This window comes from Poecile atricapillus, chromosome 3 (assembly GCF_030490865.1).
Source record: "Poecile atricapillus isolate bPoeAtr1 chromosome 3, bPoeAtr1.hap1, whole genome shotgun sequence".
NCBI classification, from domain to species: domain Eukaryota; kingdom Metazoa; phylum Chordata; class Aves; order Passeriformes; family Paridae; genus Poecile; species Poecile atricapillus.
Genome location: NC_081251.1, coordinates 44,347,943 through 44,375,592, shown reverse-complemented (window position 1 = coordinate 44,375,592; position 27,650 = coordinate 44,347,943). Strand labels below are relative to the sequence as shown.

The window sequence follows — 27,650 nt, the reverse complement described above, 5'->3', positions numbered from 1 at the left end:
AAGGATATTTTGGCTTCGAAGCAGAAGGCAATGTCTGCTTGCACATACCTCCAAGCAGACACCTGACCCCTCTATCATGAACAAGAATGGACAGGAATACAACTTTGAATCAGAAGTCAGCACTCGGGCAGCAGAGTCTGGGTGAGGCTTAGTGGCCCCTCTCCGGTTTGGCTGCCACAGTGAATTGCTGGGAAATGTTCCCCAATCACTTAAAAATGAGTGAAAGCAGAGTCATGCAGTGTGTTGGAAACTCCATCATTTAGATGGCAGCTAGTACAAAGGTGGCCTCAACTGGTGTGCAAATGTGCTCTTTGCCAGCTCTTCCATGTGCTTCTCCTGAGAATGGGAAGGGTGGCACCCATTTTGGTTACAGGAGGGGTCTGTTTCAGCACCTCATGAACAATTAAACATGATTTTGGGAAGTGCCACATCTTTGACAAAAGCTCTTGTTTTTCTGCTGTTCAGGCAAGACTGTGCTCAAGTTGCCAAAATGCCCACCACATCCCAGGCCAGGCAGCTGCCTTTTCCCTGCCAACCTACCCCAACCCGGTGCAGAGGAGGGAAACCTCCCTCTCAACACCAGGGCGGCTGCTTTGATGCTGTCAGTGAGTTTTTCTTTAGCCACCATGACAGCCTGTGTTTTGCAGATACCTGCCCCATGACGGTCACATTCCTCAGCCGCACCGCATCCACTCAGCTCCGGCTCATGCAGTAATTAGCCAAGTGTTTCCTGGCTGCCTTTAATTTCAGCCACAACTATTTCCCTCACTCTAATGTAACACCTCTGAATGACAGCAAAGGTTTTGGGCCGCATCCCACGCTGTCCCAGCACGTGTTGAGACGCGGCCGTGCACTGGCAGACACCAATTTGAACCCAAAGGGCTCATACCCCCTCCGTGAGTCACATTTTTCATTTTCGACCTCAAGGCCATAATTGCCCACACTGGGAATTAGCGGTGCCTCCCCAGTACCCAGCCGAGAAGCACTGGGCTTCATAAACCAGCCAGAAGGGCAGGATCCTCCCTAAATCTGTGCTTGAGTTTATCTCAGCTGTAATTTGCCCTGTCCTGTGGCGAAGCAGCTCAGCTGGCAAGGCCACATTGCCCAACACGTTCGGCCCCTCAACATTTTTACACTGACGGCAGCAAGTCGGGCATCAGGCCTGCCCGCCCACAGCACGCAGGGCTGTCTTTTGTGGCAGCTCCCAAATTGATGAGCTTTCCCCCCCTGCCCCTTGCTAACGCTGTTGTGGTTGTCCGACCTGGTGGTGGTGGTGTTGCCGTGGCTGAATCCCGCTGCATTGCTGCTCGGAGCACACGGCGTCAGCGGCTCCCAGCCGGCTTGGGGGCTGCCAGAGACCGAGGCAGCAGCTGCCGCGCTCGGCCTCGCCAGGCTGTGATCTATAACGTGCATTGTCTTTTTATGTAATGTGTTTTATTAAACATCTTCTAAAGCTTACAAGTGTCCCCAGGACATAACTCTCCAGCACAACGTAACGCTTTGCCAAGTAATGAAGTATGATTTACGGCTGTAATGGTTATCCTATTTTTTTTTAAAAAAATTATTACAGCAATAGCTCTGTCGAATATAGGAATATAACATGCTGCATTTGGCACGTTTATGACAACAGTGCTCTGGTTTTCTTAACTCCACAGTTCGGTGTTGGCAGTATTTCAAATTCTTGAGACAGATGTTTAAATGAATTTTTTTAAGAGGACAGTGAAATACTTTTAAAACATCATACGGTGCTGAGTGTCTCAATATGCGCAGGAACATTATTTCTTTAACATTCAGGTAGGGCAGGGCAGCACATGGCCTCTCTGGTTTAGATCTCACGGTAAATGATGGAAGCAGCAAATGTTGAATTAGCTTTCTGGGGCATCCTGGCCTGCTGTTACTTTTGGGCTGAGGTGGGGAGGGAGGGGCGGACACTTGACCTTCCCCTGGATTTAGTGCAGTGTTCACATCTCCTTTGTGAGCACTTACAACAGATCCACGTTTGTTTTGAATGCAGTTCCCACCATGCTGAGACAGGACTAAGTGGTCTCACACTGACATTTTGAGTGTGTCATTGTGGTCCTGGTGGTTAGGGTTTCAGGCCAGAAATGACAATCATTTGGAAAAATGTAAATGAGAACCCGGGTCGCATATCTCTGAGGCAGATAGCATTCAAGTATTTCCATTGAAACACTGAAAATTCTTGGCTTTTTTTTTTTTTTTTTTTTTTTTTTTTTTTTTTTTTTTAAAATGGTACTGGCTGAAACTGAGGAAACCTCTGTACAAAACGAAGCCAGGGTATTCAGCTCTGGCATTGCTGTTGGCAGCTTTCAATGAGGAGAAATCAGAACCCACAAAGGCAGGACTCAGCACAGCTGAAGACACCATCGCCCTCGGTGTACCAGCGCTGGGGCCACAACCAGGCTGCGCACCCAGCTGGTGCGGAGAGATTGAAGACAAGGGAAGCATCAGTAAAGCAATGAACACTTATATTTAATTTACATTTGACAATTTGCACATAAATAATGATGTAAACCAATACGTAAACATATGATAGTTTCTTGTTCTAGCAAAGTAAAAAGCCTGTTAACTTTGGTCAGAGTCTTTCTTAAGAGAGACAAAAAAACCCCCAAAAACACTGTTGATTGTTGCTACATTCACATGTAAAACGTCTAAGGGGAGGGGAAAACAGTAAAGAGAAGTAACAATTTTTAAAGCTGATGCATATAAATTCTTGTAATTTTTGTATCAAATACAAGAAAGCACTACAGGCAATAATAGGAAAAGTGTGTGTCCAGTGACAGAGTAGTGATACTTTGGTTTATCCTACAATTAAGTACTATATTTATGAACTATTGCTACATTTAAAAGATGTCAGCCTCACAATTTGCAGGAGTGGAAATGTAATGAACTGGAGTCCTTCAAAAGCTGTGTTGAGAGACTTGTATTTCAGGATTGTTTGTTTTTTAACAGAAGGCATTAAAATGAAGTTTGCTGGAAAAAAAAAAGACCACCGAATCCTGAATTGTTGAGATGGACTTTTAAAATTTTTTTTAAGAACGTAACCAGACAAAAAGGGATACACGGAGGGGAGGTGTGTAATAATGCTAACTATGTTCGTGTGAGTTGACTGTGCAACTCGTTAGTGGCAGGGCACAATGAGACAAGGGCCTTGTCCCGCCTGACTTCCATCCTGCCCTCACTGTGATTTGGGACCACATCACGCACAGGTCATGTTTGTCATCACATTTTCTGGCTGTCTGTTGACTGACCACCAGCCTCCTTCCCCCCCAGTGCAGACTGCCAGGAGAGCAGGGGACTGAAGGAGCTCTGGCCTGCTAACAGGGTCATTCCCACCGAATTCACTGAGATGCTACACATGGATGCATGATGAAGCCATTCACGTGTTTGCAAGTTCTGGCTTCGCCTTCAGCTGTGCGTGTGTACTTGCAAGTGATAAATGCCTTGGTACAACCTTCTGGTTTTGAGGTCATTGGTTATTTGCAAAACTGGGATAACATTTGATTTTCACACTTAGATGAAAAATAGGTTTTATTACATGGTTTGGCTCACAACTTAAGTGGTATAAATATATATACATATACATATATCGTATAGTGGTATAAATATATCTATAAATATACATGTATTCTTTGCTACACCTCAAACGTCACCATATCATCTTTGGGCTTAGCAAAACAAAAAGATAAAAGGACGTGCATTCTATCCCTGTGCACATTTTGGTTTCTTCTCTAAAGTAGCAAAGCATTTAAGTAAAACAGCATTGTCTGCACCACTGGACACAAGCACTGAGGTAATTGTTGTTCAACAACTTTGCAATGCCCTTTTCTTCTTTAATTAAATTAACCACAAAATGTACAAACACAAATACTGAGAAAAATCTGAGTCGTACAGGAAGGACGAAAAAAATTTATGTGCCAGGAAAGGACTTTGTTCCCCACTTCTACCCAGGCAAAGTGGGAGAGAAAAATACAAGTAAAACTGAATCCCTTCTTTCTCAGGGAATCTGACCATCTTTCTTTTTTTTATCCCTGGAAGGCTCTGGCCAAAAAACCCCAAAATAAAACAAAAATCTGAAGAAAGAAATCTGCCCAAACACCCCCCCCCCCCCACCTTTTAGGCAGAATATTATTTGTGTCTTTGCTTTTAAACTGCTTGTGGAAACAGAAGAATGTAAGTGAGATTTTATTTTGGAAAAGCCACTTTAAGCTCATGTATTCCTTTGGTCTTAAAGTTACATGACAATGTGTGGGGCTGGAGCTGTGTTCTAAAAACATGTGGTATTGTCCATGGCAGGTTGGTGTGTGCTGTGCCACATCTGTTCCACGGAGAGCTGCAGGTAGAAGAATCTTTCTCCTCTCCTCAGAGAGGCAGGAGAAAAAGTTTCTTCCCTGATTGCTGCTACTCTGGGTTGTTGGTTTGTTTTTGTTTTGTTTTATTTTTTCCTTTTTAATTCCCAGTGGGGTGATTTGCTCATGAAAGTACACAGCATTTTTTGTCAAACCAACAGATCTAGGATTCTGTATGTCACATGTCCAACTTTGGCAATACGAAAAACCACATTTGTTTAAAAGACATTGGTACATAAAACACATTTACTGAAACCCTAATCTTAGGTTCTTAAAACAGATGTGCAGAAAAAAAATCTACAAAGAATGGCCATAAAACAAAAAATAAAAACATTTAAAGTAAAAATTACAATGAATTTTTCCAGTCATTGTAAACATTTTCCTAATTATTGCTTTTAGAATGATTAATTGCATAATAAATTATGAAGTACTATCATTGAAAAAATAATTATGGATAAATGATTGTCTCTTAGTAACTGGCGAGGCAATGCACAGTCCTTTGCCCCTTTTTATGCCCTGAGAAAACAGTAACTTTGGAGTTCCTTCTTTCAGCTGGAGAGCGTAGGGAAACTACTGTAAGCCAAGATTGCTTTGCAGCATTGAAACTATGTACAAGCAACTGCTACAGGCACCCTGACTTGCCAAGTCATAAATAAAAAAAATCACTTTGCCAAAAAGTCTTAAGGGTCCATTGGTTCAATTGTTTCTTGCTTGACCTTTACAGGTAACAGAGGTAGTGGGTGACCGTGAGGCAACTTCATAACTGACATATCTGACGACTCGTAAAGGTTGCATCCTGAGGAGATAAGCCCATTTCCCAGGTTCCTCTGTAGCGAGACTTTCAGATTAGCTCCCTCCATTTCCCTCCTGAGCATGGTCAGTATATCCTTCTCCACAATCGATGTTAAGTCGATATTGTCCTCCACTTCTTCCAGCTTGTCAGCATTGTCACTGATGTCGAACTTCTCGATCTCCTCATTGATTCTGTTCAGGTCCTCCATGGAGAGGCCGGAAGCTGGGGCGACGGGGCAGTTGCCCTTCAGGTGGACCTGGAGGCTGCAGAGGTGAATGTAGCTCTTGTGGCAGTGGATGCATTTATGGGGGCGTTCCCGGGTGTGGAGACGCTTGTGCAGCTTCAGGTGCACAAACTGGGTGAATTTGGCTGGGCAGAGCTTGCACTGGTAAGGCTTCTCTCCAGAGTGGAGCCGCAGGTGGGTTTTGAGATTGCTGGTGCTGCTGAACCGCTTGTGACAAACCTAATGTGGGGGGTGGCAGAGAAACAGCGAATGAGTGGGAGGTGATTTTATGGTTTAAATCACAGACACCTAGGAGGAGACGGCAGGATGAAGCAGCAGCTTTCTATATCTTCACACTTTCTCACAAGGGGAAAAAAATCCCCACCTTTTTTATTTAAATATTTCTGAATGTCATTCTGAGTGTGGCTGTATCAGGCAGATGTTGCTCTAGCAGGCTGCAGGCTATCATGCTGTCCCACAGATGCTGCTGCACCAGGGCTGGGCCTGGCTGTGGTGCAGATTCCGGCCATGAGCAGTCAAGGGTTTGTCCCTCAGCCCTCCCTGCACACTGCATGGGATGTACAAAGCCCTGCCATCCCTTCAGCCTCAGAAGGAATCATATCTCTCTCTCTCTCTGTGTTACATACCTGACACTCATGGGGTTTTTCTCCCGTGTGTACCAGATAGTGCTTCTGGAGGTGAGCCAGCTGCGTGAAGCCCTTATTGCAAGTCTGGCATTTAAATGGTCTCTCTCCGCTGTGTACTCGGAGGTGCACCTAGGGAGAGACAAAGCAATTAACAATTTGCAGTTTCCAGTACTACAACAAAAGTGCTTTCAGATGTTTCCTAAAGTCAGCGGAAGAGTGCCATTGCCAAAATACAATGTTATCTTGTTAATTAGGTGGCGTCACTATTCAAACACACAACCATGCTTTCTTGCTGGGGGATGCTGTATTAAGCCCAGACGCATAAACAGCCTAACAAGCGAGGGAGGCCTGACCCTGCTTTCCCTCTAAAACCTACAGGGAGAAATCTGAGCCTTCAAAGAAGGCTCCTGTCTTATTCTCCACTGCCTACCTTCAGATTGGACAGCTGGCCAAAGGTCTTGGAGCAAACATTGCATTCGTACTTGATCTTCCCATTCTGCTTTTTCAGTGGGTATGGGAGTGTTTTGTAACCGGTCACATTCCTCTTACTTTTAATGAGATTCATGGCTTCTTCACCGCCGGTGGCAGCCAACACCACTGAGGTAGGTTTAGGTTGCATTATGTGTTCCGAACTGGCTGCTGTACCAGCGGTGGGGGACCCACTGGTAGGGCTGCATGGCTTGTCCTTCATGCTGGCAGCAGCGCCCGTGATAGAGAAGGCACTGTTGGGTGCTGGTATGAGGAAGTCTCTCGGATGATCAGGCTGCAGCAGTCGACGGCCTCCTTCACTGGGCAATGAGCTGGGGAGCGTGGTGGGGTTGAGCATGTGGTGGGAAAGGCTACCTCCGCTGAGCAGGTTGCCATAAAGAGGGTACATCCTTGGGAAGAGATTGAAATTGTTGATGCCATTGATATTGTTCAAAGCGCTCAGGTTATTACAGCTCATATTGAATGGAGGTAACAGGAATTTGGGGTAATGGGGGTTATAGGACGGTAGAAAGGCAGGTGAGAGGTGGCCAGGGGGTGCATATCCAGGATAAGACCCCAATCCTTCTGAGCCATATGATCCGTTCAAGTAAGAGTATGGCTCTCTGTGCTCTTGGGAAGTAGGTGCCAGAGGTGAAACTGTGACCCCTGGACTACTGTGAGGACTTGAACTTTTTAAACTTTGGTCTGGACTACTCCTCCCAGAAGGACTTGGTGTAGTAGATGCCTGGATGGGCGAGTGAGTAATGTAGCTGGGTCTGTCCATGCCGTATGCTAAGGAAGCTTTCAGATAGTCTTCTGGAATGTGAGGTCGGATCGGGTAGACAACTCGAGGGAAGAAACACCTCTCCGGACTATAGTTCTTACGTAAATCATCCAAGTCTTTTTCTGGAGTAACTGGTGAAATGTTGGTCTGAAAGAAGTCTTTTCCTTTAGGAGGATTGGATTCCATTTTCAGGATTTCTTTCACACTGTGCTCCTTCTTTGGGATGCTTTTCTGATAAAGCTCATCTTTATCAGTGCTGTGCTGCTTTGGATTAATGTGGGTTTGTGCTGAAACACAAAGACAAGATAATGATTATTTAGATATATCACTGGCATTATCTCTTTTCAAAACAGAATCTAACCTCTACAAGTTCAGTGGGAAGGAAGGCTACTCTCAGAGATGAGCAATCATTCAACTTGCCAGAAAACGAATTGCTGTGTGAAGAAATGCCTTCTGGTACTAAGTCTTAATAAAAAGCATTGTTAATTTAAGGGATACCAACCAGTACATAGAGATCTGGATGATGATACATTTGCAGAGTGCCAGCCCCCATTCTGCAAACTGATTTCACCTTTTTTCCCCCCTTAAACCTGCCTAGCTTTGCTGTTTAATGTCTCTTTAAGCAGTATTTCTAATAAATGTGGTAACGAGCATTTGATCACTGTACAGGTTTAACTGAAGGACTGCAGAACACAAGCTCCCAGAAATGTTCCTCAGTAAAATAACAAGGCATGACAAATTGGGTTTTGCCAAACCGCAGCAGTCACTTCACCAGCCAGTTCAATTACTTACAGTACCAAAAAAACCATGGCTGGCTAGGATGAAAGCCTTCTTCAAAGAGAAGGTATTCTCCATCAGTAAACAGATCATTACTCATTAAATATACTGCTTAGGAACATCTACAACAAAGCAGACTATTTACTGCAGATTTCTGTGGCATTCAGTCTATGCAAAACTCCTCTGCTTACAGCTGTATTTTATAAAAAAAATGCTGAAGCAAAGCAAAAGAAAGCAAGACTGGTTGGCTCCAGCTTAAGTTGAAATGTGCTTTAAAAAAAAAGAGAAAAGAAATATGTATTTAGAAGGAAATAGAAGCTAGCATACATTCATCGCAGTTCAGCACATACTCTATTTGTATTCAAAGACCTTGCTTTCTGGACATAATACAATCTTAACAGCACACTGAAATATGACTTCAGTAGAAAAACAAATCTGCCTTTATCCTTGTTACATAATCTTGATTACTTCTGAGATATTTTATTATAGGGGGGAAAACTACAAGAATCTTAATTAGCTCATAATCATAGTTAGTTAGTGCAAGGCTTTCCATCAGGAGGTACAAGCCAATACCAGTAGGTACGTGACTCAGAAATACTGCAATCCTTTAGCAACATTTCTGCTTCCATGACTGACTGTTCTTACTTCACTATCTGAGGTGAGAAACAGTTATTTCTGATTTTTGGAGGATCATCTGAACCAAGTGAGGAACGTGAGAACAGGCAGTGACCACGCCGCATTCAACACGGATTCTTTGCTTCACTATTCACTACCCTGATGGAATCTATCATTTGGCAACATTACCCTATAAGGCAAAGAAACAGCCATTTATTAAATGTATCCAACAAAACAGCTGCTTTCAAAGCATGCTCCTACTTACAGCAACCCACTTTACAGTAGTATCCTTTTTGAAATGGCATTAGACTAGTAACAAGCAAATTTAGTTTGAGATTTAGGTTGAGATTTTTGAGTTTGTGTATTTTCAAGCTCCAATGAAATGCAATTGAACACAGTTAAGTTCAATTAAAATATTTATGACAAAACTTAAAAGTGTTGTACAGCAAGCATGTGCACACATAAGCAGATGGGTTCCAAATTATTTCTCTTGGTGTCCAAAGGTTAATGCAGAGCTGTATCAAAAATAAAGTAATAACATGTTGTATTTTCTAGCTTTAAAAACATCTACATTCTTTGGTAATTTTGTCTGTACTCCTGAACTGGTAACTCATTTTCTAAATGTCCACCAGATTTTTGGGCATAACATAGAGGTCCTACTAGGTTCAAGAAGCTCCACAATGGCACTGTAGATAATATTATCTGGATCTTCTTATCAGCTGCCTTTCACCACAGCAGTGTCTCAGAGCAAACATTCCTGGTGACACTGTCAGCCTTGGGAAGTATCAAAACCAGGCAGTATTGAAAACTGGATGGAGGCGGTGGGAGGCAGGACTTGTGAAGCCTTGCAGCAGGAAAAATAAATAAATACCACTTTATCAGGCCCATATCAGTTTCTCAGTGGGGTCTGTCAAGCAGGAAGTTCAAATTGACACTTTTCTCTTTCAAAGAAAAAAACCCGGGGGAGGGGAAGAGGAAGGAGAAATGCTGGTGGTGCTGGAAAACTGATAGAGAAACTGGGGCCACTTCAGCTGGAGAAACAGCTCCCACTGTCACAAGGTTAAACATGAGGGTGGGGATGTACGTGCCTTAAGTGCAGGAGCAAGCCCAGGAGTGACAGAAAGGAAGCTCATGCAGAGATCGTAACATTCTTTGTGCAACAATCCCATGCTCTCTTATTGACTAACTAAAGATAATTGTTCTTTTCTACACTACTGAATTTTCCCAGTAAAGCTGTCCCTCCTACTAATTTCCATGTGTAGACAGAAGTTGTGATGTTTAAAGATTGTTTTTCAAGTCTAACTGTGACAGCTTTCTTTAGTTTGCAAGCTATCTTTGGTCCATAAATCCCCTCTTAGCTTTTTCCCTTATTACCTGAGCACAAGGGACACTTGGGAACACCAAAGAGATCAAAACATAAACAAGTGTGTCAGCACTGTGTAAAATAAGAGAAGGTAATGTTTGGGGCCAAGGAGAGGTTCTTAAGTTTTATACTGAAGGTGGATTTAAACCAGGGCTGAAACTGATTGAGAGGTTTACAACCTTTCTTGTTGCTCTTAAAGGAGCCATGCTTCAAAGTTCAAGAGATGTATTTCTTATTGCGATCTTAAAGCTTTTACCAATCAGAATGTCTCCCATTCACTCTTGAAATTCTCCCCCTCACCCCCATACACACACACACACCCACACACACACACCCACACACACACACACCCACACACACACAGATATACAGTAAATATAGGCACATACTCTTCCAAGATCTGTCTAGTTTCTGTGGTCAGAGAGACACACAGAAAAGAGATTCATGACAAAATAAGAATGGTGCAGCTGCATTTTAAAGTTACTGATCTGAGGGGAGTGGAGGGGGAAGAAAGAAAAAAAAACCTCAGACGTGCCTCTTGAGGAGCCTGATCCACTTCTAACTGAGGTCAACAGATTATTTGCTCAGATCTGAGATTGGTGAGTGCATGCAAGAGGAAAAGGGACAAAACTCCTGTTACTTTTAAGTATTAATAAAACTTGAGTGAAGGAGCTGCCTTAAGTGACTCCAGTGTGGGTGTTCCAGCTACAGACTGCTGCAGAGCTACAGACTTTGCTCTCAGTTCTTGTGCTCTGAGCTGTAGCCTGAGAAACATTTCATAAAAACAATGATCTGTTCTTTTCTAAAAACTTGAAAAACGGTTGTAAGCAGACAGTAATTTCAATAGTAATTTCAGGAGTGAGATGGTACTGAACACTTCGAGTGGTAGAGCTTAATTATGCCAATTCACATTTTCGATCTAAATTAAGCACCTCTTTTGCTAGTAGGAAGAGAACCTCGAAGTTGTGAACCGGGCAAAACAAAGACTGTTTCCACTCAAAATGAGAACAGAGACCAACATTTAGAAGTACATAATTTGATCATCTGTTTTCTAAATGTGTCTATGGCAGTGTGACGTGCCTTTGAAAACTTTTTGCTCAGAGAAGATCTTTCTGAGATTCAAATAATTCTCAGTATATAGACAACTTCAGCCCCCAAATTCTGATTTTGTGAAGACAGCCTCTCATATCATTTAAAAATCATTTTCCTGAGCCCTTTTGAACATTCCAGGAGGCATTTTTTTAAGCAAGTGCAGATGTTTCCTCTCAACCCAAACAGAAAAGCTTCAAAACCAGAAAGTGAAACTGCCCATAAACAAAAGGGAAAGCGAGCGACAGGACTGAGCTAACGGCCAGCATGTCAGGGCCAGCAGGAAGAGAAGAATAAATCACATTTAAGAAAAAAGCATTAAAAACTCTATCTTCATAGAACTGGAAACATTTTAAATAATGTCTCGTTAAACCTGTTAATGAAACAAAAAAATTGCGAAATATTTTATAAATATGCAAATTATCTTCCCCCAGCTTGAACTTTTTTTCTGAAGCTTGACCAAAAGATGTCACCTGCCCGTACTTGACTGAGGAGACAAACATGACATGAGCAGCAGGAAATTGCATCATATGATTGCAATATATGAACATTATTATCAAATTGTCATGTCCTGAGTCAATGCAATTGTTTGGATTTTGTTGGGTTTTTGTTGTTTGGTTTTGGCGTTTTTTTAACTATTACCCTCTCCACTCCTCCATCCCAAAATAACCCTCCCATGTTAAGGTAAGAATGAAATTCTAAACCCTTTGGAACCATCAAACCAATTTTCCTCAGTGTTTGCTAAATAAAGTATCACAGACCATAAGACAATCTGAAGGAGCAGTTGAATGAGGTTAAGCACATTTAGCAAATTACTGAAAATTACTTTTTAGCAGAATACAAAAATCTTGTGCCACCATACTTAAAACTACTTACTGGACAATGGCACCATCTGAAGGTGACATCTCAAATTTTGACAGAAAACATCAGGGGCCTCAAAACAGGCAGGAAGGGAATGACACTTGAGTTTCCAGCACTAGGATAATGTGGAGTCTTGCCTCTACCACTATTGTGCAACTCTTTGCAGGCACTTCAACATCCATTTGAAGTTACATAGCTACACTCGGAGCTAATCATGGCTGTGAAGGTAGGTGTGTGCTCCAGCGTCTGAAGGACTGGGTCAAAGGCCCCAATTCAGGAAAACACAGAGGACAGGGTTAAACCCACAACTAAGTACCTGCCTAATTGCTGTCTTGCATCTGGATGCTTTCCTTCTGCGGCACAAATGAACTAATGCTGGGGAAGTTACCTTTAATTTGAAAGTTTGCTGTTACAGATGCAAGTAGATGTTACATGTGGGTGTGTAAATACATTTATGCTCTAAAGTGGTAGTTCTCTCATTTTTGAGGCCACTAATTACAGGAAATAAAGCCAGAGAAATTCCCTGATACATTTTTCCCCAGAGGCCCATCCTGCTCTGGTGCTTAAAGAGGAACTAAGGTGCTGAACTCTAAGGCTGTGATCCCCAAACCCTTGAGGCACTTAAAGCAGCTGCCTATATTTTAAGTTGGCAAGACTGTAAGGTCTCTAGGTGTGTGTCCCAGGTGGCCTCTCCTGTGCTGGGCAGCCAGCCAAGGTACGACTCTTCCAAAGCCTCCCACGGGCACCAGCATGCACTGCACACCCAAGACACAGTGGAGGGAGAGATCTGGGTGCCACACACCACGGCCACCGGCTGCCTCCTGCCCACACCAGGGTGTATCCCATGGAGGAGGCCCTGAATTCAGCCTGCCTGTTAGGACCCGGACCCAAACTTCCCCTCCCTCCTCCTCAGCGGGTGCCAAAACCAGCAGCCAAGAGCTGCGAGAGGTGGTGAGACACCCCTGCTCTTCTGAGGGAAGCCATACCACTTTAAACACTAAATGATTAGCAATCCATTTGGCTGGAGAGGACTTTCCTGACTTCTTAGCAGGCTGGGGGGGCAGAGGTCCCCTCAAACAAGGCTGTGTTCAGATGTTTTGCTGGGCCAAAGCCTGGTCTCTAGGAGCTGCAGGATGCCAGCAAACTGGGGACAACCCCTCTGCTCTTTACTCATGGATGAATGCGGTGCCAGGGTACCTTGGCCAGCCTTTGTGACAGAGAGAGAGAGAGGCTGGAGAGGCAGCACAATGCTCTCTAATTTTAGATTTAACTAGTGGCCTGGGAGAAAGGAACAGAAGAAAGCTAAAGATTGCTGGCATTCACGGTAAACTCATCTGGTTCCAGTCCTAATGCTGGAAAAACCACCCCTGCTTGCACCATTGCTACAGGGACTTTGGCAAATAAGGGTCTTTGGGAGACTTTTGGATTTTTCTTCCACACTTTTCAAAAGGCTAACTTTAGAAAACCTCAATCCTTATGGTACCTGTAGGGTTTTTGGCCCATCTGCAGGCTTCAGGCCTGAATGTGTTGCTTACAAGAATGAGGGGAAAAGAAAAAAAAAAAGTGAAAAGTTTTTCTCATTTTCTGAACTGTTCTTTAGGTGGAAGAAGCTAACATAAAATTTCTAAGTGGTTTAAATATAATTATCTTAAAAAAGAGAAGAATGTCTGTTTCAAACTCAGCATCTGGAAATACTGCAAATATGAAGGCTGAACTACAAAATTGTGGCTCAAGTTCCCATGTCTTTAAATCCTTGTATTGAGCCTACTACTTTTACTAAAACCAGTTATTCTGCTATGTCCAGACACCCCTAGTTTTGACCTGATTAAGAGTAACTGGACAGAGTAAGAAACACTTTACAAATACATTAATTGCTACTTCTGCAAGGAAGCCTAAGGTGCCAGCAGATGCAGGAAACCGATCCTGTGTTTGTGTGTCCTCCTAGCTAGTGGCCAAACGTGGCTGACTAGATTTTAGCAAACTCCTCATCCACCAGAGCCCTACATGCTGTTGTCTCATCTCACCTGCAGGTCCCACAGTTCATTATATCAGGAAATAAAACTGCACAGAGAGTGATGAAATGACAGATGTGCAAAGATGACAGAATCAGTGAGATAGTTTTTGAATAGAGAATATAGCTGCATAAGACATTCCCTCCCTCTCTTCCCTCTGTCATTAGGAGACAACAAGTTTTCTTCTATTAATTTGTGGGGGAAGACAAAAAGCTAGTGAAAGGGTGACACCCACAGAGTATAGATGTACTTTTGATTAATATGAATGTGTGATATAATTTTTATAATATGGGATGACAGTTCTAATGATCCCCAAAGTAACACTGATATTTTACAACCCATTTCTTGTTGCCAAATAACCATAAATTGTTCTTTTTATAAAAAAAAAAACAAACCAAAAAACTGCTTGCAGTTTTCCCTTCAAGTTTCAGTGTAGTCACTGGCAGAAGGACAAAAGAATACTCTGCTCTATCTTAGAGCAGCAGCAGGGGAAGCAGCCTTAAGAGCCCACTGAGAAGTCAGCAAGAATCTTTCCTTCTCTAGAAGGGGCTCTGGGTGAGGTGTCAGGCAGTGATTAAGTGAGAAGTAAAGTACCAAGGCTGGAAATAATCAGAAACCACAATCCCCTGGAAACACCTCTTCCCTCTGCTACCAGTGCTATTATTTTTGAACAGAAAATGAAAGTTGCAATATAAAGTCAAGAAATGGGGACAAAGTACACTGAGCTTAAAGTACAAGTAACCAGATGAGAAGACCACAGAAGGTTTGCTCCCACAAGATAAATAAGTGTAGATGCAAGGCTCAAAGTGCATTATGCAGTAAACATGTATTTTGTCAGACACCTAGACAGAGTCATGGCACATTGCCACTTCCTGGTACAGTGAGGGCAGCCCTTTGGGAGCATGACTGGACAGCTTTTAGTACATGCTACCAAAGCAGACTTTTGCTCAACACACTGAGATTTGAAACTGGAAAGTCTGAGAGTGAACCAACAGCTATGGTTAGGAAGACAGAGGTCAGGTTGTCTGTCCAGAATTTCACCAGATAAGATTCAGATTGTAAACAAGCAACTGTTCAGATTTTAGAATCTCTTTACATTTGAACAGGCACAGGGAACTCATTCTCTTGTGTTGGGTTTTTTAATTCCCCTTTTCCACTCCAAGCTACCTCCTGTGACACAACAGATGATGCAGCTGTGTAATTATACAACTTATTATTAGATCGTATAGGCATAAGAGACATTACTAGCATTCCTTGTTTATATTGTAATCCACTTACTGAGGTTCATCATTGTCAGCTCTCTGGAGGGGGGATAGTGCAGCCTCTCTGCAAAGTCTCGGCAATACCACACAAGCAGCTCTTGGTTGGCAGGGATGGGCTTGATGGTATAGAAGTAGATGTTCATTCCATTCTGACAAGCAGCCAAGTTCTGCTCCTGAACAGAGTAGCCAGGGTTTACATAACGCATCCAGTTGCTCTTGTCCTCATTAAATCCATCAATGAAGTGATGAAGTTCACCACTTGAATAGATCTGGAATAGAGAGGAAGTGCTTATGAATATATATACATATTATATATATAGAGAGAGCGCATACATATATAATACACAACATGTATGCACAGAATCCAGTGGGGAAAAGTGATAAAGTCTAAGCTCCCTTTTTTTTTCTTAAGATGAGCATATATTACTGAAGTAAGAGTTCAAGCTGTGCTCCTGCCTTTCCAACAGTGACATCCTCTGAGTTAAGAGAGTATTTAAAGGCAAGTCCACGGTCACCTTTTCCATTTAATCTTAGCCAGTGTCACTGCTAGCCTGGGAAAACAAGACCCAAAATCTGAAATGCAGAGTACTCTGTGTGAACAGTCTACCTTAGAGTCCTTTTCCTGGTGCTCTGATCAACAAGTGGGTGATGCTGATGACTGCAGGTCTGAGTGCATGCTTGCATTAATGCTTTGAGTCACCTGTGTATAAGACTGGCTGGCTGTGCTACGTCAGAGTTCTTCTCTTCTGGCCTCTTTCTATGGCCTCTGTACTTGCAGTTTCCTACCACCTCCACCCAAAGGTTTAAACTATGCAAACATTCTCCACCCCCCAGAGTCCTAAAGCAACACTTGCTCATAGTTGCACTGTAACCCTTTTGTAGGAAGGCTGGGTGAGGCAAAGATGAAATTCACCTGCCATAACTGAAGGAAGACCTGGAGAGGGATTATTAGCCCATGAGATGTCACTTTTCCTACTAAGGGACATGTTCTGACTTGTCCACAGAGGGGCAAGAAAACACGAATCTGAAAACTGCTCAGTGGTTTTGGGAGAAAGAAGTTCCCATCACTGACAGAAGCTATTGTTTCTTGAAATGGTAAGAATAAGAGAATTATTAAAATCAAATCAAATCAAAAGCAATCCAGGAAACATGCTTGTAAAAACACATTGCTTGCACTCAAGGGGAACTAGCTCTGTGCTGGATGAAATGGGGCTCCTGGTTTTCTGAAAACAGATGACCAGGCAAAAGCCAGACCTTGAAGCTGGAGCAACTTGCACCAGCAACGCACCTCGCTGAGCAGGAAATGCTTTTCCAAAGGGGAGACAGAGCTTATCTCATGGAGAAAACACTCCTCAGGGTGTTCCTGCCCGTGCGTCCTCCCCACTGCGTCTCGCACCTCCCCGGCCCGGCCGGCCGGGACCCTCCTGCACTCCCCGGAGCCCGGCGGGCAGAGAGGGGAGGCGGCCGGGCCCTTTAAAAAGGGCCGTAAACACCAGAATCACTTTCTTTAAGAGTAACTTCCTGTAAACTGAGAAGGGGGAAATACATGTGGCCTCATCAAAGCAGCTTGCGAGAGATTTTGCGGTGTGTTTGTTATGAGAAAATGGAAGGGAGCCGGGCGAGTTGTGCTGCATCAAGAGGAGACTTCGGGTTTCTCTGTTCACCCCGGCTCGCAAACTTCCAGGAACGCGGGGCTCTGGCACTTGACGCCTGCCACCACTTCCCAAACCAGCCCTCCACGGCTCCCACGCCAGGGCCACAGCTCCGACTCCCCGGCAGAGGCACCCACCAGCTCCCACCTATTGTGGGGAAGGCGCGCCCAGATGTGCTGAGTCACGGCGCGGTTCCCAGAAATGACGCGGCCCGGGCGGCCCCGCTCCCCTGGCGCGGGCAGCGTCCCCGGGCGCCCAGCAGATGTTCCCGCTCCTGCCAGCGAGACCAGGATGCCTTTAATCACATGTGGGAAGTTATCTCCCACAATTTCCTTTGCATATGCGAGCCTGTGTCAGACCCCTAGGAAGGAATTAATTTTCAGTGCAGCAGTCTGTCTTGAACGAATCAAGAGATTATAACAGGGAATTTAATGATGCTTAGATGGCTCCTAGGATATTATTTCTGAGGATCCCTCCGCATTAAAGCTTACAATCACATCATAAGAATGATGTCATCTTTCTCACTGCAATGTAGGAATGAAGTCCTGCAAGATGGTTATCAGCCCCTTTTCCCTGTGTCTGCTGCCTTACAAACAACTAGCAGGGCTAGGGTCAGCCGACTGGTCTCTTCCTAGACTGGACACAAGCTTCAAAGAGGTTCAGCAAAAAGAAACATTTGTGGCCTTATTAATGTGAAAACAGTTGCCTGCTCTCAGGCAAACCTCACATAAATAACTGCCTGTGCAACGCTGTATTACATCGTACAAAGACAATCTGAGAAAACCAAAATTATTCAATTAGGTAGGAAGAAAGGGGTGTGGGGAATGCTGGTGCATGCCCTGGGTTTCACCTGGATATGAGGTTGGGATATTACTAAGGCAGGCAGGCACCTGAGCACAGAGGCTTGGACACAGTCCCAAATCCACGGATTTAGACACAACCTACGTGGCTAGAAGGCAGCAAAACAAATCCGTGGAATGAGATGGGGCTGAAGGAATGCTCTCTAACAATTAAGAATGTGTCTGTAAGGAAAATGAGGATTATGTCAACTGATAAACTGGAAGCATATTCCCCAGCACAGACTGCCCAAGCCAAAACATATTGGCTACTGCTCTCTTCCAGCTTATACTACGGTGTACAAATAAACAGCTCTGGTGTTTATCTCTTTGCTAAGATCCATGAGCTGCTCTTTTAACAATTCTGAGGAGACCTAGAAAAATGTATTAATTGAATGATATATGCTGAAGACTATAACCACTGTGTTATAGCAGCTCTACACAAGACGCAGGAAAAAATGTCAGATGTATCATAATTCCAAAGTGAACGTTTATGCAGTACTTTAACAGCTTCTTCATGGTGGGAAAAATCAAGGACATGATACTTGCATAAATCAGAATGACTTTCCGCTGTGAAGAAATGCAAAATAACCTGCTCTTACAGCAAGCAGCAGAACTATTTCTTTACAGAATCGACACAGATACATTTTGGAAAACAGAGCCAGGAAGGGCTGTGCATCTCCACTGCTCTCTCCACCCACGCAGTCCCTACATCCAAGACAGCCAGGCTTTTACTCAGCTTAATGCACCCACTGGCCCTGTTTGTGCCTGGCTGCACACAGAGGCTGTCCCCTGCATCACACAGCAGGAAGTGACCCAGCTTCTCAGCCGTACTCATTTAGTGATCTGCTTACTGCAACAACATGGTGCTGTTTTTTCCTACTTACCCGCCAAAAGTATTTTCTGTTCGCATTCTTGGGAACCGTATCACTGGTATAGATCTCTCCTACCAGGGGTCCAAAGCGTGTTCCTTTTGGGATGTACTCTTTGCTTATAACTCCAGTGACCTACAAGAGGAGCACCACAGGATCAGTCCACTGCCAAGAGAAAATGAGAAGTCTCCCTAGTCTCCCTCTTCTCCCGTTCCCCCCCTCAAATGTAACAAGGTAAAGCAAACAATGAAAGAATTTTTTTGCAGTAAACAGAAATAAAAATATTTTTTTTATTTCATCAAAACAGAAATAAATAAATAAATGAACAATCATGTTGGTTACAATACGAACAGTTTTGTCAGGTACTAACATTTTCAATATCTTTTCCTAAGACATATAGAAGTTAATGATGAATACCACCTTAAAAATGTGCTTTTTGGAAATACATTTACTGGAAGAAACAGTAAGCAAAATGTACAGAGACTGTCAAATATCTTACGAAGTTATTTTTCCTATCAAAGGCAGCCCCTAAAAGTCTAGTTTCAGCGAACAAAAATATGCAATATCTATCAATCACTTCACTGCTACAGAGCTTGTTTTTCTAATAAGTTAGGAACTGGAATGACTGCTCTTCCAGATCAAAATGAAACCACTCTCCACCCCTTTCCATTCTTTGGTCTATACCCACCCTGATAGCTAAAAGGAGAACACAAAAAAACCAAACCAAACAAAACAAAACCAAACCCAAAAAAACCAAATACCTTCAGTTCTCTTACCAGCATACAGTGGCATACAAAACAGAATATGAAATGGCTCTGGGACATGTACTCACAGGTCACCTTCTTGTACAAAAATGAATCATCAGTTATCATCAGATAACATATATCAAGTGCGTTTGGTAAAAAAAGGTGTAAGGATTTTGAAGAAAATGCTCCACTATGCTGGGTCTAAGAAATGTACTCTGGTTGTTCAGCTTCCTTCTTGACAGTAATTATACCAAAAAAAGTCACTGACCACAAATCAGGAAGCAATTCATCATTATTCAGAAGAACGTGCCTTGGAGTAACCCTTTGCAAAACACTGCTGAGTTATTGGTTTTGTCTCTCTGTTTCTCACCAATCTTTTTAAATTTAATGTATCCAAACAATGTTACAAAACCAATAATTTTGTAAACCAAAAACCCCAAGCCTTTTCAAGACTGATCCTACTGCTCAGATAGTGGGGAAAAAAAGAAGGTAAAAAGCCCATTAATTTGGTATTATAACCAAATACACTGCAAACTCTCATGGCAAAATATATTAAACATATCCCCTTCAGACATCTTGCCACTTGTCTTTTTGCTCGCCAGGATTTCAGAACAAGACAGGAACACCAGAAGTAGTTGAGAAAGACTGAGAACTGGGATTACTGCTGTCTGTACCCCACGAGGAATTGATGTCCTTACCAAAGGAGATTAGCGCTTGTCAGACCCTACAGATAGCTCACTTCAGTAAGCTTTTCTATTTCTTTTAACAGTCCTCAGCAAAGAGTGGTAAAAACCTTGGACTGTATGTAGACAGCATTTCACAAATTAGCTAAGCCTTCTTATTTTCTCATGCTACATTTTCTTACACTGTGTAAGTGAGAGGCAGACAGAGAAATCCTTGCCTGTGTACTGGTCAAGATTAAAAATCCCAGTAAAAAAATGAACACCTAGCATAATTTCCTGTTAAATGTCAAAATAAAGGGGCCAAATAACAGCCATGGATTCAAGGAATCACCTGGAAACAGATTGCTGGGTGTACGTGGTGGCTGTACTAGTTTGCATTTTAACATATGTTTTCAGCACACTACAAAGAAAAAAAAATTTAAAACATCAACAGCAGAGGTAGTTAAATGCTCCATTGATCTGTGCATCTGGACTGAAGAGAGAGAAGAGGGACTTCCAGAAATTTTCTTACACCTACCATATGCTGAAACAAGCTCAGTGGCTCAGTTTTATTTTTGTCTTGCTTGTACATGTCTCATAAAGAGCTGAAAAAGGCAGATGTTCTTCTCATTTTCCCTATATATCTTCATTTACATCCATCTGCCCTCTCAAGAAAAGTTCACAACCAAGCTACAAGCACACCCTGCCAGTTTTACTGCATGATAGCTTAAGATTTTTCATGGTTTTAAAAATATCTTGGCCTTAATTAGAACGACTTTAATGAAATTCTCAGAATCTCTAGAAATCACTCCTTGAACCAGTCAACTTGAAACAGTCTCTGACACAGCAGATACTTTTTGATATCCACCTTACATACAGCGTTTGTGTTCAGCTGTGTTGGGGGAGAAGCAAAGATCATTTCTCAGCCCATACCCATCAGAATTTGGCAGAAGAGGTGCTGCACATTTGTGTGTGCCAACACTGAAGTTTTGCTAAACCAGGCTATAAAGCTGTCCAGATGACTTTTAGCTGACGGTGGCTCTCAGGTCAGCAATTCCCGGCCTCCGCTGTTCCCTCTCAAGCTCAGCTGCTGGGGTCGATGAGGGGCACCCTCCAGGAGAAGGGTGCCCGCAGTGCCAAGGCAGCCAAGGCTCCGCGCTGCCGGCAGCCCCCCCTGCCGCAGCCAAAAGCGGCTCCTGGCTCAGCGGGGGCGGCTTGAGAAGAGGCCGGGAAGCAGGGAGCTGCCGAGGGCTGGCAGGCAGGACAGCGGCGCAGCTCCGGGTCGGGAGCCGGGGGTGAGCCGCCCCGGGGCTGCCGGAGGGATGTGCCAGAGCGGCACTTCGGAGCTGTGTCCGCCAGGTGTCCTCCAGCGCGCCGCTCCGCCCGCGGGGAGCCCTTCCCGGGAGCCGCCGGGAGCCCGGCTCGGGCGCTCCCCAGCGCGGAGCCCTTCTGCGGCCGCCCGGGCGCTGCCTGCGAGGCCCGCACCTCGCCACACGGCAGCCACGGGCTGCTTCCCCCTCGGTTCCTCTCCACCGGCGCGTAGCCCTTCTCCCTTCAAAGCTCCCAGCGCTCCGCCGCGTCCCTCCTCTCCGTACAAGAGCATTTCCAGCAGGAAGGCGCAGCCCGGCGGCAGCCGGGACCCGCTGCCCGAGCGGGGCGGCTGCGAGCGGCGCCCGGGCGCGCCGGCGGGGACAGCGCGGCCGCGGGCGGGGCGGCCCGGCGGGGGCAGCCCGGGGCCGGCAGCAGCCCGGGACGGCGGCCCTGGAACTGACCAGGGTCCTAATGCTGCGCCGGGGGCCGGGCACGCCTGGGGCCCGCCCGGCCCGCTCAGCACATCCCGGCCCGCCCGCGGCCCCCCGGCATGAGGCTGGTGGGCTCCGGTCCCAAATCTGATCTGAGATGGCGCTTTGGATGATCAACGCTCCTGCATCTTTGTCTGGGGAGAAGGCACTGAAGTAAAACAACGACTCCTGCTAATTCTGCAAGTATTTTGCAATGGGACCACTAAGCTGCTTTAAAAAAACAAAACACCGAACAAACTCTTATCGGCTTCATTAAAACAGCAGTACTCTCCACACGCAAATAGGGCAGGCCGTCATGTGTCCCGAATTAACACTGATTTTAATTTTTTTTAGCTACTAATTCTATAGTTACGTATTTTTAACTCCTTTGTTCAGTGACCAGTTTTCTAAAAGTGATGCCACAAAATTGAATGCTTTCAGATGGCTTCCTCGGCAACCACATAAAAAATAAATAAAAGCAATAGGGGAGAGCAAGTGCCTGAGGTCAGTGAGGCACTGTTCCTAACAGCTCAAAATCACTGCTTTCACTAAAATCACTGATTCAGGGTCTGTCTCTAAGAGATGGCCTTATCAGAGATATGCAACAGTAATGGGTGGTTTGCAGAGATATGTTTTTCTCTGTCAAAGCTCACACACCAGGATGAGATAGTAGTAATATTCAAGACAGCAGAGTAACTGTCATTTTATATCAAGAAGGGCTGTTTGGGCTTTAAGGACTGAGACTAAAGAGAAGTTTATGGAAAAAAATATTTTTAAATGTCTGCATGAAAAGATCATTCACATATGGCCTTCTAGAGCATAAATCTGGTACCACATTTCATAATTTTTTGACAATTGCCAAAACTGGTGGGAAGGATAAATAATTCACGCATAGAAATAAATAAATTACTTCAAGTAGATCTAACAGCCTGAAATGTTATAAGCAGTAGTAATTCATTTTTTAAAATGCTGACACATTCTATGAACTCACAGCAAAAAACATGTTCTTCAGAAAAGTCCCTGACTGAGATCCAAGAATAAACAAGAGTATGATGACGTGTCATGGACTCCCTTGCAAATTGCATAAACCTTTAAAGACGAGCTCCACAAAGCATGCAAGGAGAAGATATAGAAAAAGCAGCCCTCCCCAAATAGCAGCGGCCGTACTTCCTCCCTCCTAAGCAGGCACGCAGTACTTTTCCTGCTCCAGCTGGAGATACAATACTAATCGTGACAGCACTAGGATTTTATGATCTAATCATGACAATATCAGCATTTCACAAGCGATATATTATTTATGCTTTTTTGACAATAAACTGACTCAGCATTTAAAACTCTCAACCAGATGAAGCCACAGCTCTCCCCAAAGTTAACAATGAAGACAGCTCACATCTGAAACCCACTGGCAAACACGCACACATGCATCCCCCAAAGTCTTACCTCATCCTTTTCTAAGTGAAAAAAAACCCACTCTCCCAAGCTGTCAGGACTCTAGTGGTTTTCCATGAGGTCAAAACCAGAATCAGGCTCCCTCACTGACCCACAAAAACCAACATGCAAAAAACAACACATGTATCCAGTCCTGACCCCACTAAACAAAATCGAACTTGGAAGACAGACAGAAAAGAAGTGCAATGTTTCATGTCAGAAGTTACTAGCACACAAGCGGATTATGCCATTTACAACTACTTCACCCTATGGATAAGTAGCAAATGAGACCTGTCCATACATTCACTGGAGAGGAGCCTTCACAGAAAGTGGCCAAAGAGCACATCATAAAGGCCCTTCCTTTCAGAGCTACCTTAAAGATAGTCATGGTTTAAAAGTTCCTATAGCTCCTTAGGGTAGGTGCAATTCAGCACAAATGAAAGACGGGGGGAAGCTTTGGAGAACAAAAGGAGGATGTCCTATATTCAGACTCCCACTAACAGGGAGCTGCATGGGTCACATTTTACAAGAAAGAACCAGCAATCTTTCAACAACTTCTCTCTCCCCCCACCTTTTATACAGAGACAGCAGCAAGCCTCCTGATTCACTGACCTGAGCCAGGGAATAAGGAAATTGCACCTTGGGGTTTCCAAACATGGTGTTGGGAATTTTGAAAGCTCTTTGGATGTCTCCAGCCACAGCAGCAGGACTCAACAGGGCCAGAGAGAACAAGCAGCCTCAGCAGCCAATCAGTCATCAGCCGGCGGCCAAGGACCGACCCGAGCTGTCATACTGCAAGCTCATCCTTCAATCAAGAAATCCTCCTGTATCCCATGGCAGAGTCTCAGCTTTATTTCCCTCTTCACGCCAAACTAAAACCTATCTAACAATGCAATAACACAAAACCAGGTTTAACACTTCTTTTCTGGAGCATGACCTTTCTCTGCCAAAGTTCTGCAGGGCAGGGCAGGGCAGATGGGAAGAGAAGAGGGATTTTAAGGTGAATTTAGCTTTAACCTCTTACCAAACATACTTGGCACTCTATTAGGCACTGCCAAACTAAATTCCATGGTGTCAGCACCCTTCAGCTGGGGGTCCAGCCCTATTTCTGTACACAGGATTAAACGAGTACCTGCTCTGGAAGGAAATATTTGATAGGCACAGATGACTGCACCTCTCCTTTTCAGCTCTGTGGTCAGTATGTTTAGCCAAAGCAGAAGCACAGGTAATAGTTGCTATACCACAAGTCTCAGCACAGGGAGAAATGAAGGGTTGTCCCCTGGGTTGTTACGCTACTGAACATCACACCTAGCTATAATAGCTACTCTATACGAAGGAGTAAACACAAAACCAAATTGCTCATCCAGGCTTGTTTCTTTCCAGCCCTTCTGAAACAACAACAAAGAATGTACCCACTCCAGGGACAAGGATAGGACAGACTCGCACGGCTAGCTACCGGTGAAGATACTGTCCCAGATAAACAAAAGTTAATTTAAGCTACGGCCACCCTTCTGTCAAACTTGCTACAGTTCTACCATTACTTCCTTAACCAACATGCCAGAGTTTTTAAGAATTTAGGAAGTTGGGACTACAACAAGCTCACAAAAAGAATAAGGCAATTTCATAACCAAAGGGAAAACAAAAAGAAATAATTAAACACATTTCCAGGAATTTGTTGTGTTTTTTTTTTCCCTTTACTTTTTTAAAGCTATTTATTGGACAACCGAGGCACTTTAATCTCTGAGCCAGAGGCAATGAATGGTCCTGGCAAACAGCAGCCTAGAAATTGGCACAAAGAACTACCCCACAGTTTAAATATGCTTATTCAGATGCTGTTCAAATTGTGTGAAAATTTAACTGTTTGTGAATTGGTACAGAACCAGTTTCAGGGATAGGTTGGCTGCAATTTTCAGTGTAAATATTACACAACAGATGACCAGCACACAGTTTCTTAAAAGAGTTATTAGGGTCGCATATTAAAAGCCAGCGGGCAGCATTTGTTGTTGTTGTTAGGGTGTGTGTGTATGCTAAAGAATCAAAGACAGGGTGAGCACACGCTTTCCAAAGCGCTGTGATTTGGCTTGTCTGACTCCAACCTTCCCCAGAGCGCTGCCGCTTACCTCTTTGCAGTTAGATGCGTATTTGAAAGTCAAGTTCCTTGGCAAGGAAGCCTCTGCCTGAGTTAGGGTGCCTCCATCGGCACTGGGATCCAGCGGGTGATCATTTACAATATATGTGCACTTCTCTTCAAAATCAGCCTCTGTCCACAGAGTCATGTCAGCATCCTCCATGTCCATTTTCATTGTCCACTCTCTCCCTTTCACCAGATTCTTGAAACTCACAGCGTCCGAGCTACACTGTGTAGCAGCCTGGAAAAAAAGAAAACAGCCTTTAATCCTCATTGTCCTTCGGTGTTGTGGTTTCCGTTGATACAGTGTGACTAATTCAGTAGTCTGTGACACTTTGAAAGTGTATGCAGGATAGTTGGTACAGTTGAGTAATAGCCAAAAAGCAGTGTAAACGAAGCTGCTCTGACTGAAGCAGCACTTTAAAATGCCAGCCTCTGTAGTAACGAGGGAACAAAACAAAGAGGAGAAAATCCCTAGGCTGTGACAACAACTTTACCTTTTTCAGACCTTTTCCTTAAAGCTTCAGAGAGAAAATAATATTCCGTGCTGAAGAAAATGTGGGGTCATGGCCGTGAGACCACTTAGTCGCCTGTGGAAAAGCTGCCTCGGAAAAGTGTCACACAAACAAGGAGAGGAAGAGGAAAGGAACTGCTGTCTGCGTCTGAATGAAGCTAAAAATGGAAAGCGCATGTTGGAAGAGCGGAACCCAGCCTTGCCTCTTCCAAATGGGGAAGCCTGAACTTTCCCACCGGCTTTCAACACACAAACAACTTTCAAAACAACCTGGCCCCCCCGCCTCCTCCTGACGTCCCCTTATCCTTTGGCATGGAAGGCTGAGAAAGCCGACATCCTGCCAGCATCACTGTAGCAGCAGCAGCCCTGCACAAGACACTGCAACATGTTCCTGGGGGTCAAACCAGAAAATGAGCAGGGGAAATAAATAAAATAAGCAATATTTTAAAAAGTTATTCTATCCCTTTTGATTATGATGGTACCTCCTAGAATTAGTATCCCAAAGCAGTGGATATGAGCGCAGCAAGACAGTTCCAGCAAGTCCTTCAGCCCCTCTGTTCAGGACAGAAGCACTGTTACCAAACCTATCCTCAAACATGTATTAGTGTGAGGCTCTTTCCATAAGGTTCATGAGGAACCAAAATCTGTGCCTACGCCGGTAGCTGAGAATGACACTCGATACCGCGTAAAATCCCTTCATTTTTCCTTTTTGGATACGCAGCTACTATGAAATTCACACCCCTCCTCCGGGAAAAACGAAACACGAAGACTGAAAGCGCACGATCTTCCGAGAAAGAGGTTAAGTGCTGACTGACTGTGGGTTCGGGGGAGACCCCCGGCGCCCCCCGGGACCGGCCCTCCCGGGAGGCGCAGCCTGAAGAGGCTGAGGCGGGGGTCGCGGCAATACACAGCCCCGCCGCCGCCGCCGCCGCCTCCGGACCAGCCCAGTGCCCCGTCCTGACCGCGGCCGAGGCGAGCAGTGCCACAGTGCCGGACCCTCGGCGTTGAAGGGGGAGAGGGGACGAACAGCGAAACAGGGGCCGGGGGTGTGACAGCTGCGCGGCGGAGCGAAAGGGTTAACGCCGATCAGAGGAGCGCTCCCGATCCGGGAGAGGCGACGAGGAAACTTTTGCTCCGTCCCGCGGGCGCCGGGACGGACGAGAAGCAAGAGCCGGGGAGGCGGAGGCGGGGGTGAAAGAGGGGACGGCATCGCGCTCCTTACCGGGGCAGAGTCCGCGCGCGTTTCCACACCGAAGCCCACCGGCGGCGGCAAACCTGGCTCATTTCTACAGAGTAAACATTTCTCCTTCCTTCCAGCGGCCGGGTCCCCGGGAGACTGACTCACACCTCCAGCCGCCGCTCCCCTCCCGCTCCTCCCTCCCCCGGCTGTCACAGGTGCTGCTGCTCTTGCCGCTGGGGAACGCTGGGGGGCCGCCTGCCACAGCCGCGCGCTCCGCTCGCCCCGGCCCGCCCGCCGCTCGCCCGCCCGCCCGCGCACACGCACCGGCCCCTCCCTCCCTCCCTCCGCCGGCCCCTCTCACAGCGCGGGAGGTGGGGCCCTACCTGCAGACCCTGCCCCGCCCAGCCCACCCGCGTTGGGTTTTGTACATCACTGTTATTATTTCATTTTTTTCCCCCCTTCCTTTCTGCCCCGTGCGTCAGCTGGGAGAGCCGCGGCGCTGCCCCGCCGCCTGGATCTGCCGGGAGGGCGGGCACCGCGGCGCTTCGCGGAGAGCGCACCTGAGGCAGCTTTTACTAGAAATCTGTTTT

The 27,650-nt window shown here is 45.1% G+C and overlaps 1 protein-coding gene across 2 annotated transcripts; it reads right to left on the bottom strand.

Moving 5' to 3' along the window:
- Nucleotides 1-2,263: 2,263 nt before the first annotated feature.
- PRDM1 (PR/SET domain 1) lies at nt 2,264-27,233 on the bottom strand. Of its 2 annotated transcripts, XM_058836784.1 has the most exons (7): nt 27,103-27,233; nt 25,359-25,607; nt 18,637-18,756; nt 15,278-15,530; nt 6,461-7,569; nt 6,031-6,159; nt 2,264-5,623 (listed from the first exon to the last, which is right to left on the bottom strand). In XM_058836784.1, exons 2-7 carry the CDS (start codon nt 25,539-25,541, stop codon nt 5,048-5,050), a joined length of 2,370 nt encoding a protein of 789 aa, XP_058692767.1. In that variant the 5' UTR covers nt 25,542-25,607; nt 27,103-27,233; the 3' UTR covers nt 2,264-5,047. The 2 variants fall into 2 exon arrangements, with proteins under 2 accessions (XP_058692767.1, XP_058692766.1); XM_058836783.1 differs by lacking the exon at nt 27,103-27,233 and having other exon boundaries at nt 25,359-25,640.
- Nucleotides 27,234-27,650: the final 417 nt, after the last annotated feature.

Bases quoted from the DNA above. Each gene is read 5' to 3' on its own strand.
- PRDM1 (XM_058836783.1), bottom strand. From the start codon at position 25,640: ATGAGGATTAAAGGCTGTTTTCTTTTTTTCCAGGCTGCTACACAGTGT. The intron at 15,531-18,636 runs GTAAGTAGGAAA...TCTCTATTCCAG, and splicing joins ACAGAAAATACTTTTGGCGG to ATCTATTCAAGTGGTGAACT. The intron at 5,624-6,030 runs GTATGTAACACA...CCCCCACATTAG, and splicing joins AAAAACCCCATGAGTGTCAG to GTTTGTCACAAGCGGTTCAG.